The sequence below is a fragment of the Nicotiana tabacum genome, chromosome 7 (genome assembly GCF_000715075.1).
Source record: "Nicotiana tabacum cultivar K326 chromosome 7, ASM71507v2, whole genome shotgun sequence".
Lineage (NCBI taxonomy): Eukaryota > Viridiplantae > Streptophyta > Magnoliopsida > Solanales > Solanaceae > Nicotiana > Nicotiana tabacum.
In genome coordinates, this window is record NC_134086.1 from 26,291,816 (window position 1) to 26,305,386 (window position 13,571).

At 37.8% G+C, this 13,571-nt stretch overlaps 1 protein-coding gene across 1 annotated transcript; it reads right to left on the minus strand.

Moving 5' to 3' along the window:
- Positions 1-1,485: 1,485 nt before the first annotated feature.
- Positions 1,486-6,516, minus strand: LOC107780685 (eukaryotic translation initiation factor-like). Its single transcript, NM_001425823.1, has 5 exons — positions 6,246-6,516; positions 4,745-4,913; positions 4,489-4,614; positions 1,882-1,944; positions 1,486-1,774 (listed from the first exon to the last, which is right to left on the minus strand). Exons 1-5 carry the CDS (start codon positions 6,440-6,442, stop codon positions 1,727-1,729), a joined length of 603 nt encoding a protein of 200 aa, NP_001412752.1. The 5' UTR covers positions 6,443-6,516; the 3' UTR covers positions 1,486-1,726.
- Positions 6,517-13,571: the final 7,055 nt, after the last annotated feature.

A 13,571-nucleotide genomic window follows, 5' to 3' on the forward strand; every position in this document is an offset into this window, starting at 1 on the left:
CTTTGCTACCTTCATCTTCTGGACATGAGCGATCTTGACTGGCCAACACTCCGCCCGATACAACATCGTTGGTCTGACCACCATTCTGTAGAACTTGCCTTTAAATTTCGGTGGCACCTTCTTGTCACACAAAACACTGGAAGCGAGTCTCCATTTCATCCATCCCGCTACAAATACGATGTGTGACATCTTTATCAATCTCCCCACCCCCCTGAATAATAGACCCAAGGTACTTAAAACTCCTTCTCCTAGGGATGGCCTGCGAGTCCCGCCTCACCTCCCCTTCCCCTCTTTGAGTCTCGCCACTAAACTTACACTCCAAGTATTTTGTCTTGGTTCTGCTCAACTTGAAACCTTTAGATTGTAGGGTCTTCCTCCATACCTCTAATTGCGCGTTCACACCGTCTCGCATATCGTCAATTAATACAATATCATCTGCAAATAGCATGCACCACGGCGCCTCCCCTTGGATGTGTCGCGTTAGTACGTCCATCACCAGAGCAAACAAAAAAGGGTTGAGTGCCGACCCCTGATGCAACCCCATCATAACCGGAAAATGGTCCGAGTCCTCCCCACCCACCCACTGTCCTCACTCAGGTCCTTAATCCATCATCATGTCCTTAATCAACCTAACGTAGGCAACAGGTACACCTCTAGCCTCCAAACATCTCCACAAAATCTCCCTCAGAACTTTGACGTATGCCCTTTCTAAGTCGATGAACACCATATGCAAGTCCTTTCTTTGCCTATACTGCTCCATCAATATCCTCACAAGGTGGATAGCTTCTGTAGTCGAACGTCACGGCATCAACCCAAACTGGTTCTCGGAAATAAACACACTCCTCCTCACTCTTAGCTCTACCACTCTCTCCCAGACTTTCATAGTATGGTTAAGCAGCTTAATACCCCGATAGTTATTGCAATTTTGTTAAAAGAGGATTTTCTTTGACTCTCCAAATAATGTGTCATAGAAGATGAACAAATGGAGAACTGTTTTGCATCATTCATAATTCCTCGCACAAGGCAACTCACACAAAGCTGGCTTTAGAGGGAGAAATCCAAGTTGATGAGTGCAAACTAAAAGCCAATGAATATTTGGAAGAGAATGTACAAGGTAAAGACTATAACTGAGATTTTGGACTTATAACGAATAGATTTTGGACTTACAAGACTATTCTTTCTTAAATTCTCAGTTGGATGCAAAACAATATGACTATTCGAGAACACGAGATGTTTGAGTTGTGACTATTGTATTGTATGAAAAAGTGCTACAAATTTTGATAGTAACTTGCAACTACTTTTAGCTAGTGATAGCCTCACTAAAAAGCAGTTCCTTTTGCTACTATCATTTTTCTTTAGATGATTTTCGACCACTTCGACAGTGAGCTATATTAAAACAGTTTTTTCTTCTTTCATCACAATAAGCTACATATCAAATTAGTTATCAATCGACTAAACCTTTTGACAGAACAGAAGTCCCTTGGCTTTGAGGAATGAAAACTGCAACTCTCATCGTTAAATTAATACATGGGGCAGGCTCCAGATAAGTAACACAGAACCAAACAAAATCTTTAACACAATACATCCAAAGATCCATATCAAGTGCGAATAAATTTAAAAAGAAAATCAAAATTTTGCAGCAGACAAGCGCAAAACTGTGCTAATCGTACAATTTTCAGTATTGGAAAATCTAGGGACCAGTGTCAATCCCACACAATAAAGGAATTCACACAGTATATCGACTCTTAGCTGACCTTTCCCTTTTAGAGTCATCCTGCAACGACCAAAAGATTGGTTGATTACGAGAGGAAAAGAAATTAACAGGAGGAAAGATAAAAGACACTTGACTTTGCAATAATGGCAAGCGGCAAGGGAAGTTACATGGAAACTATAGGATATTTTTTCAGCATCAATGATCTCCTTCCACTTCCTACCAATGCTCATCTGCAGCATAAAACCAACCGGTTATATATAATTGCGAAACCACAATGCATCAAGTGTAGCATCATGCCAAAAAACAAAGGTTAGGAATGAAGATTGTTGATATCCAGACGTGTTACATGTGTTAAAAGCAGGAAAACAATGCATCAAGTGTAGCATCATGCCAAAAAACAAAGGTTAGGAATGAAGATTGTTGATATCCAGACATGTTACATGTGTTAAAAGCAGGAAAACACATGCAGTCACACAACAATAAACAAAAAAGGAAACCTAGTGGAGCAATGTAATGGAATTTAAATTGAACCTTGTGTCTTGCAATACTGTAAGATGAACATGTCTAATATAAGCTTTTAGTATAATATGGAATAGTGCTTAACGAATGAAATACAAGAACTTGTGTCTAAAACTCCAAGCTGCATATTCAGAGGGAGAAAGATACATTTTCCAGCATCTTTTGTGTGGGTGGGTGGGTGTGTGTGTGGGGGGGGGGGATATGGGAGAAGAGGATCATATAGGATATCAGAATAAAAAATCATATTAAGTATGGGTGTGGGAATTAAATCATCCTTAGCAAGTGCATTAGTGGTACACACAGGAGAAGGTGTATTAAACAAGACCAACCAGAATTAGGTACACTGTAAATGAATGAAACTGTTAGGTGAGATTGAAGAAATACTATTTCAGTTTAGCTGTTTCTTTGTCTTTTCATTCGTATAAAAGGCCTATTGCACTTTACCACCCTGACGAGTTTTTAAACATTTTAAGAGGCAATGTGAAAACTTCGCAAGGAAAAGAAAAAAGAGAAAAATCACTAAATCATGAAGGCAAAGATAAGAGAAATGGTTTATGTCCCAGGTACAGTATTAGGTTATCTGTCCTTTGTCCTTTTTCAGTTAGTTCTTTCTAGTGTACACGTCTCCATTTGAAATCCCTCTTCCCACCCCCAAACTTAAATAAAAAAACTAAAATGTTAAAAAGGTGAAATGGAGTCTTGGAGCAACAGTAAAGTTGTTTCCATCACACGCACTAGTGTTGCGGCTCTTCACCGGATCTTGTGTAAACGCGGGATGCATCATGCACCGAGTTGCCCTTTTTTCTAAACAAATGTTAAAAGGTCGTTGTAACATTATCAATTCATTATACAGTTCAAGTCGGAAAGGTTAAAAGATTGCAAAGTACAACCTTAAAGTCCAGATAGCATATTTCCATTTTCCCAAATCCATAATCATTAAGTAATTAAATTGGAGACAAAGACATATTGGGTGGGTGGGTGTGTTGTGTGTGTGTGTTGGGGGGGAGGGGGTCCTGCATCCACTTCGTGACAAGTAAAACCCTTCAAAATAACCACATTCCTGTGTTTAGATGAGAAGCTGATGAGTACAGACTTCTAGGGAACACCTTTGCAAACTTCACACCCTTTTGGAATTTCTTACCATCTATGATCTATAGAACATCACCACACAGCAAATTTCGATTTCAAGCACAAGGGTACTTTAGAAGATGAAAATGAAGCACATTCAGATGCCTATATGTCCATAGATCAGTTCAAGGGATATGAGCCAGGGTCAAAGTGTTTTTAGCGAAGGCCTAATGCAAAACGGCAACAAAAGGCCCATAATAAGAACAAATGGTTAGTTGTTGCATCTTGTACAGTTGTGCGGGCAAAGGTGTAAAACCATCTCTTGTTGCGTTGTCATGTGGCTGGACAGTTGCGGTCGGTGGTCCTAAATTGGTTTCGAATATAATGCGTGATGCGTGCACAATGAAAGAGGCGTTGCATACTTGGGCCTTCAGGAGGAAGAGAAGACCGAGGGCATGGGATGTTTCCCCATCAGCCATTATGTGGGTTCTATGGAAAGAGAGGAACATGAGAGTATTTGAAGAGGTTGATAATGCTTTCGAAAAATTGCAAAACGACCTCTCGTTTCTAGCTTTTTGGTGTACCCATGAGGTCTTTATGTGTATAAATGATTGGTTTCTTTCACTGACAACCATATTTTGTTGTAGGTTCTCCACTTTTTGGTATAGGCTTGTATACGGGGTCACCCCATCACTAAGAAAATTATTTACTTTATCAAAAGAAAAAATTCAAAACAAATACATGGTAGAGGTCATACCATTACAAAAACAACATCATATCTGCCAACTCCGGTTAGAGACAAGTTAAAGGAAATATCAAGGACTTCCCTACCAAGAAATACTAGTTTCAGCCACTGATTAGCTAAGGCATGTGATGGTTTTAACCGATATTTAATAACTAGATCTAGTGTTCCATCCATGGGTCACAACGGGGAAGGGCATGCTTCCCTTGTTCTCAAAATTCAGTGCTCAAATAAATACGCTCTCCTTTTTCAGCATTTAAAAAAGAATTGGAGATAGCTCCTTTTTTAGAAGGGAAGATGGGCCATATCATCATCATTAAGAAAAAGATCATATTCTGGTATATTCTTTTTTAAATAATATTTCATATCAGATTTATGATATAGGGTAAAACATAACACAGTTTTCAGTTCAGTAACTATTCTACATCATGAGAATTCCAATAACCTGAATTGCTTCATTGGAGGCAGTCTTAGTCCATAAGGAAAGTTTATCCTGACTCCGACGTACACTGGCAACCACTCCACATATCTCCTCTGACTCATCAAACTGCTCACCGACCAATGCCATCAGCTATTCAAAAGAATTCCATCGAGCAAACAACATGTGAGCATCTTTAACTAGAAACTAATCAACATAATGCTTTCATGACATCCTGCCTACTGAACAGAAACCAAGAAAAGTAAAGAGAAGATTTTATTACAGTTTCAAGCCACATAGTCTCAAGATTAGCCTTTCTGCTGCTCGTAACAGTCCACTTGCCACCACTAGCACACTCAGGATCTTCCCATTTGGGCTCAATCCCAGCTTTGAACAAATGAAAGTCCGCATTAGCAGTCAACTTGCTGGGCTTGAATATCTGATCATATAAACTGAAAAGAGAAAGATCTAACACTTCAATTGACATTTAAAAGCAGCTTCTATCCAACTATTATACTTTACAACAACAAACCCAGTATAATCCCACATAGTGGAACTATTACACTTTCTAAACAGTAATATCTCATTAATGAATTAAAATAAAGCCACACAACATCCAAACTATGGATAAATTGCAGCAGTAAATTCATTACATGGAAAATTATGAAATTTAAGATAAAAATGGCACTGTTTGGTTTTATAGCACAATGCTTGACTGTATAGTAATTATATTAGTGGTGGTTAAAGAAAATACTAAATTGATACCTAAAAACTTAGGTGTACAGAGAACATATCACAAGCTTTGGATTGTTAAATAATTCAAATTCTTGATTTTTTTATGACGTGATGTCCGGCTTCTGCCGTGTACCTGCTACCTGGTATCGGGTATTCTGCCTACCAAGGCTTAGGCAAATTGGAAGAAATCACCTACTATTTTTCGCCTCCGCTGGAACTTGAACCTGAGATCTCAAGGTTCTTCTCGTACTTCATTGACCACTAGCCCACCCCCTTAGGTGCACTTAGATTCTTGAAAATTGCAAAAGATGCATAGGACAATATTCTTAATGGAACTTTTCCATAAATAATACTCCATAATTAACGTAATGGTGAATATTTTTTCGAACTCCCAAAACAGAGTTTCATATGAGCGAGCAGGTAGTAGAAAGTATAATTTTTAATATGTTTCCAGCACAAAGTAGGTCCAAGACATGTGCTCTCTCTTTGTGAAGGTAACATATTCATATACTCTTACATCAACATAACATTGCAACATGAAAGCATCTTAATTAATTAAGGACGGAAGAGTGTTCTTTTTGACCCTTAAATGTTGAAATATTCTAGTTATAGTCCTTGTGCTATCTGTTTATGCATACTTAAACTTGAATTAATTAAAATGTGCACTTTTCATCCTTCTATTTGTGAATCTACCCACTTTAACGAACTATTAACTTTTAAATCATTTAAGTACCCATATGTTATGTTAAATTTGTACTACTACTTCATATTTAAGGGTAATATAGTTCTAAAACTAATCTAAATGTAAACATATTTTCCTATGTAATGGGACCAAAAAACACACATTTTAATGAATAAAAGGTTAAATATGCTTAGTTAAATGCTACAGGGAACAAAATCAGAATTTCTCAATAACTTATGAATCAAAAGTGCTATTACCCAATTCATAAAACAATTGATAAAATTTCATTAAAAAATCTAAATTAGGGCAAAAAAAATATAACCAGAAGAATCTAAAAGAGATCTCGTGTTTTGTATTTTTTGTATACCTCCAGAATTCCTCAACAGTTTCGAAAGTATAAGCTTTTCGAAGAGAACTTCCCCAAGCGGCTCCTTGTTTCGGCTTAGATTGATTATCGAACCAGAATGTCCATCTCCTCTCTAGCTTATGTGGCTGCTTCGCCACCGTCTCCGTCGCTGACGCCGGCGGAACCTCCGTCGCCTCTATCGGTGCTTCAGTGGCCATTGATTTTTGCCTCAAAAAATCCTCTCCTCCCTTTGTGTCGATTTTTAGCGAACGGAGAGGCGTAATGGAATTGTTGGAAGAGAATCAGGGTATGGAGCTGGAATTATTTATGGTAGCCCAGTTGATTGATATTAGTGGGACTTGTCTTACAACGTTTAGGCCCATATTGATAGACTGGGCCGGTATTCCAACCGCGGGTGAAATTCAAAAATAGCATGTAATTGAAAAATAGTCATATTTTTAAAAATAATCGAAATTTAGCCATTTTTCATGTAGAGATAAATTAGAACAAAAATACTACTTAAAATTTGAAAAATATTTCAGCATAATATACTGGACTTCCAGCATAATATACTGACGCTGGAAGTTCCTACAGAGGTGCTCCAATCTCCAGTATATTATGCTGGAACTTTTCGTGTGTTGAAGTTCCAGCATAATATGCTGGAAGTTCATACACAGGTGCACCAATATCCATTATATTATACTGTAACTTTCCATATTGCAGCAAAATAGAGGCTATTTTTCAATGACTTTGCAAACGCTGGCTATTTTTCAATTATCGATCACGAAAACTGACTAACCCGTGCTATTTTCACTCCAACCTCGGGTATCTGTTGTAAACTGCAAAAATTCCATTATACTATTTTATTCTTTTCTCATTTTCAAATATTTTTGGAGTAGAATTTTATTCGATTTATTATTCATGCAAAACAACTATATTCAGAGATTAAATGTGTTTATTATTTAATATTTTAACCTATTAGCTTGGATATAGTTGTTAGTTTGAGTGCCCATATGATTCACTAAAGAACTGGGTTTTTTATTTTGTTCCTTAAACTTGAAATAAAGTAACAATAAAGTAAACACATCAGTTTTTACGTGAAAAATTATCATGCTCAAAAGGTGCAAAAACCATGGCCTACTACGTAAGATTTTAACTTCAACTCCACTAGAATAATGAACTAAAAATGTATTAATTACAAGATTGTAATTCAATACTCTTCAATACTCCTACTGCAACTATTTGATTTACAAGTTACTCTAACTTGTAAAGCAAACACTCACTCTAACTTAGTAATTATTTGTGATGCTTCATTACAACTCGATTTCCTAAAACACATTTGCTAGACTGACTCCAGAAGAATATAATACAAGTACTCGACTAGAGTGAAAAAAATATGACTCTTCAATTGATGTGTAAAAGGATAAAAATAGAAGTCCAAAGTAGATAGTATTTAAACGCATAGACTTGAGATTTTCTGGGAGTCCTATACATAGTCAGCTTCTCCTTTGATAGGACTCCTACTGTTCCAAGGATTCCATAAGCTTTGGAACTCTTGTCTTTGACTGAATTATTCGTATCTTCTTGAGCAACAACCCTTATCACATGTAGCAACCTTCTTCCACCAAACTCAGACCTGAGTAACTTTTGAGATAAAGCTACTGTCTTGTACAGACGTACAATCATTAACCTGAGGAGCTGGTTCTTAGAACAGTTAAGCAGCTATGTTGAGGATCTGGTTCTTTAAATCATTGCATTTAATCACATTTTGTTAATCATCAAAACTTCAATACTCAACAAATTCCCCCTTTTTTATGATGACAAACTTTGTACGCAACGGAACCAGATAATCACAACAAATACTATTGACAGACATGTATATTCACTGCCCACAACCTCATAACCTTATCTTCCCCCTTTTGGCATCATCGAAAAAAAAAGATGTTAGACAGATAAAACACAAATAATGTAAGATTCAAGGCCAAACAGGCTACAACACAAGTTAAAGAAACATCAAGGCAAACAGACTAGGCTGAAGATCCAATATTGTACAAACTAGTAAAACAATACAAAAGGAGACATTTAGTAGTGCCAAAATAAGCCCAGAACCTCGTCTTAAACCATTAGGAAAAAATAAAATAAGTATACTGCAAACTACTCAGACTAAGAGAAAAGGAAGAAAAAAATATAAAGCATCACTGGAATAGCAAAGGAAACTAAGGACACTAGGAAGGAAAAAGTTCATGGGTGAGAGATAAAGGGGGTCAATGCTTTCACAAGAGTGGTAATCTGTTGGGTATGAGCTTCCCTATCTCTTCTGAGCTCTTCCCTAAGTTGCCTGGTTTCCTTTCTCAGCTTATCATTGTCTTCACGAAGCTTGGCATTCTCTTCAACAGCCAACTCCAACCTCTTACTAAGCTCTGCAGCCCTGCTGCTCCCAGGTAGAATAGCAGATCATGTGGGTCCTCTAGTCTTGATCTCCTCATAGCCAAACTTCTTGAGGGTAATAACATCCAAAAAATCATTGTGATTTCCATACTTAAACTCAGGCAAGGCAATGTTGAGCTTGTCAAACAGCTTAGTCAACATGAAACCATAAGGCATAACATGCTTAGGCTTGGAAGTGTCTGCAGCTCTTGCCATATGCTGAATCATCAGGCTAGGGAGATTGATAGGTCTACCAGTTTCAAGCAATTTCATTATAACCATATCCAGTAGGGTAATTCATGCCTTATCTCAGACCTCTAAAGAATGCAGGAATTGACAAAATGAAACAACAACTTGTAGGAAGGAGTCAAATCAGTCTTGTACACCTTCTCGGGAGCATCCTGTTCAAACTTTTGAGAAAATTTTCTTTTGACTACAATGCCAGTGTCAACATCATTGTCTATGGCTGACCACTTTTTCTTCAAGTAATTGTCAAATCCCAAAGAAGAGATGTTCAGAAGCATCCACATCTCCTCAGCATCAAACTCCATTTTAAACCCTCTTCATTACTTTTGACTACCTTCCCATCAAATTTGAAATTTGCATAGAACTCCACCACATCATGAACACATACAGGAGGGAAGGCTTTGACAAATATGTGCTTCTAACCCTGTAGCTCAAGATTTTCCACCAGTTGAGCCATCCCCTTCTTATCAATGTTTGCAAGAATCTTCCCATTAAGCACTTTTCTGTTCCTGAACTCTGTGAGTCTATCAACTACAGTTAGCACATTCTTTCTTTTTTTTCCTCTACTAGCCCTTGTAGAAGGGGTAGCAATTTTTGTAAATTTGGAAACATTCTTTTTGGTGTAGAGGCCTTAGCTGGCAAAGCAAACTTAGACTCATCTTCTCCATCCAGCTCAACCACAGGTTCCACAATTGAAACCTTTTTCCTTGGCTTCTTTGCACTTCTAGACTCCTTAATGACTTGTTCATCAACAACCTTTCTTTTACTCCTTGTAAGAGGAGACCTGGTAGGAGGAGCCACTCATTTCCTTGTTGGGACTGATGACTTTGTTGCTTTCATAGGAGTCTTCATGGGTTTCTTCCCTACCTTAGACAATGGCAAGTCATCTTCATCACTACTAACCTCTTCATCTCCAGTGAAAGAAGTTAACAGAGGCCCAGGTTCTTGAATCCTTTTCTCTTCACTAGTTTCTTCTGAAGGGGCTATGATAGTGTTCCCAATGGTCATAGAGCCTTCAAATTCCTCAATCAAATTGTCACTCTCGCCCTCACTTTTTTCATCCACTCCTTCACTCCCACTTACCTTTTCTTGATCCTCACTCTCAGATTTGTCTTCTTCTTCACTATGTTTTTCTTCTTCTACAGAATTATTTACTTGTTCACCTATCTTATCATCCGTATCAGTGTCCTTCTCATCTCCAGATTCTTCCTCATTTTTACTCTTTTCTTTTTTATTAGCTATGTCTAGAGCAATATGTTCCTCATGACCGTCCACAGATTCTTCTTCTTTTTCACCCCCATCATCATGCTCATTCTTCGTCCAAATAAATGAAAGACCATCAGATGCCTCCTTTTATACTAGTTCTTTACTTCCTTCCCCTCAACCATATGCACCACAGGAGTAGTATCTACCTCTTTCCCTAGATTGCCTACACCCTTTTCTATAGTGAATTCCTCTACTTGTGGTTTCTCACTCGTGGGTGGCAGAGTGTCTAAAGGTGTAGCATCTATAGTGGATACCAAAATATCTAATTTTGAAGGAGGATTTTATACTTGATTAGCAATGACTAGTACGGATTCCCCCTGAACCATAGCTTTCTTGACCACTGTCTCTAACTGAGTAGTTGCATCAGCCACTTTCTAGATAGATTTTCTTAGAGTAGCCTTGACCTTGGTTGACTTAGAGGTATTTTTCATAGTAATCTCAGATGTATGGGTGGTTGGTTTGGAAGTGGGGGGTGCAATGGAAGTGGCGATGGTGAGAGCAACAGGAACATGGGATGTTGATGTAGGTACAGTGGAGGATATCAAAGGAGAAGGAGCAGGTGTTGGTGTAGGTTCACTTGATGACTTGACACTTTTCTTTGATTTGGGCTTCATGATTTTGGATTTTGCTTCAACCTTGGCTAATAGTTTAGCTTTAGAGGGACTTTGGCTGGATTTGGGTATGGTGATCAGATAAGAGACTCGATGAAGAGAATGAGAGAATTGGTTCTTGATTAAGGGCCTTTTAAAGACATTACTCCTAATTTGACTGGAAGAGAGAAGGTGACTGAATTTGAGTTCTAGTGGGACTCTTATAACGGTTACTTTGACTGTTAGGATTTCAGAAGTAATTGAACTCTAATTGTACCAGGATTCCCCCTTACTCTTTCACTAGAAGACAACTGGAAGTGATGCCAACAAAATTAGAAGTCTGAGCATAGCAATAATTTTAGGAAATTAAGTCCTAGTGAATTAAGACAATATGGCACGTACCTGAGTCGAAGAACAACTCTTTGGTAGATACTTACTTATTTATGCAATAAAGCTTTAGCACTTCACATTAGTATCATGCAACATAGTTATCAGCCAGATTTTCCGAGCAAATGTGTGTGCTTGATACAAGCACGAAGCTGAATCAAACACATTGTACTTAATTATCTACATCTAATTATAATCTTTCTAGCCAATCACTGGGGTTCAACCTAGTTGGAAGATTTAATTAGACCTAGTTCTATTCTGTTCCTTTCAAAGTGATTCCTACTCAGAGTTTAGTAAAAATATCATCAATTTAATCTTCAGTTTTACAAAAGTTAATTGAGATATTTCCCTTTTCAACATTGTCTTTGAGAAAGTGGTGTCTAATGAATGTGTTTGGTTCTCTTATGCTGACATCGATTTTTAGCAATGTTTATTGAACTAGTGTCATCACAGAAGATGGGAATACAATCAACAAAAATACCATAGTCCATTAGTTGTTATCTTATCTATAACAATTAAGCACAACAGGATGTTGCTGCCACATATTCAGCCTCAACTGTAGATAATGCCACTGAGTTTTGCTTCTTTGTTCCCCAAGACACTAGACAGAACCTAGAAAATAAGATATTCTTGAAGTGTTTTTCATGTCAACATGAAAACCTGAATAGTCAGCATTAGCATAGCCAACTAGAGCAAACCTATATCCTCTAGGATACAATAGGCAGAGGTCACGGGTTCCCTTGAGATGTCTTAGTATCCTTTTGACAGCCTTCAGGTGAGATTCCTTGGTATTTTCTTGAAATCTTGCACAGAGTCCCACACTGAATATAATATCAGGCCTGTTTTCTGTGAGGTACAATAGTGATCTAAATCCTCTATATAGTTTTTGTTCAACACTTTTCCCTTCTTCATCAAGGTCCAATTTTGTTGCAGTGGCAATGAGAGTGTCAATGGACTTAGAGGAGCACATGTTGAACTTCTTTAGTAGTTCCTTGATGCATTTCTGCTGATGTATCATGGTTCTAGTAGGTGTTTGCTTGATTTGCAGCCCTAGAAAGAAGTTAAATTCACCCATCATGCTCATTTCAAACTCATTTCCCATCATCTCAACAAATTCCTTGAACATTGCTTCATTAATAGCCCCAAAGATAATGCCATCCACATACACTTGTATAATTAGAATATTCTCTTCCCTTTGCTCCTTAGAAATAGGGTGTTGTCCATCTTTCTTCTTACAAAGTTGTTCGCTAGGAGGAACTTTGAGAGTCTTGCATACCAAGCTCTTGGATCTTGTTTCAGTCTATAAAGAGCTTTATCCAGCTTGAACATAGAGTAAGGAAATTCTTCACTTTCAAATCCAGAAGGTTGTTTGACAAACATTTCCTCCTTCAGATAATCATTCAAGAAGGCACTCTTTACATTCATCTGATACAAGGTGAACTCCATGTGAGCAGTAAAGGCTATCAACATTCTTATAGCTTCCATTCTAGCTACAAGTGCAAACGTCTCATCATAGTTAATGCCCTCCTCTTGATTGTATCCTTGAACCATGAGTCTGGCCTTGTTCCGTGTGATATTTCCTTGTTTATCGAGCTTGTTTGTAAACACCCATATGTTACCTATGATAGTTCTGTTGTTGGGTCTTTGTACCAGGTGTCAGACCTTGGTTCTTTCAAATTGATTTATCTCCTTTTGCATGGCTATAATCCAGCCTGGATCCGTTAGGGGTTCCTTGATGGTCTTAGGTTCAAACGGTGAGAGAAATGCTATGAGTTCACATAGATTTCTTAGAGAACACCTGGTTTGCGCTCCTGCATTTTAATCAAAGATGATATTCTCAAGAGGATGTGAGCTTTGATGCTTCTATGATCTAATCTGTATACCAAGAGAAGATTCACACAAGGAGTGACCCAAAGGAACATGTTCGATGGGTGTGGCTTCATTAGTTTGGTTAGTAGTCAAAGTAGCTCTCTCTTTTTCTTGTTCCTCATGATCACTGTCAATTTTCTTGTCGTCTTCGGATCCATCTTCATACTAAGTTTCAGATTCCTTTGTAACTCCATCACCAGTGAGTCCTATGTTATAATCTTCATCCTGGAAACCTTTCTCAGTCAAATTGTTATATTCATGAAAGATAACATGAATGTTTTCTTCTACATACATAGTTCTTTTATTAAAAACTTTACAGGCCTTACTATATGGAGAGTAACCTAAGAAAATTCCCTCATCACTTCTGTCATTAAACTTACGTAAAGCTTCTTTTCTATTATTATGCACAAAACATTTGCACCAAAAGGCTCTCAGGTGAGTGATGTTGGGTTTCTTCTTCGAAGTAACTCATAGGGAGTTTTCTCAAGAATGGATCTGACCATGAATCTATTTAGCAGGGTAGTATTGAATGCCTCAGCCGAGAAACTCTTAGGCAGTCCAC

Bases quoted from the DNA above. Each gene is read 5' to 3' on its own strand.
- LOC107780685 (NM_001425823.1), bottom strand. From the start codon at position 6,442: ATGGCCACTGAAGCACCGATAGAGGCGACGGAGGTTCCGCCGGCGTCA. The intron at 4,615-4,744 runs GTAATAAAATCT...TCTTTTGAATAG, and splicing joins AGACTATGTGGCTTGAAACT to CTGATGGCATTGGTCGGTGA. The intron at 1,945-4,488 runs GTTATTGGAATT...TTTATGCTGCAG, and splicing joins CCTCCAATGAAGCAATTCAG to ATGAGCATTGGTAGGAAGTG.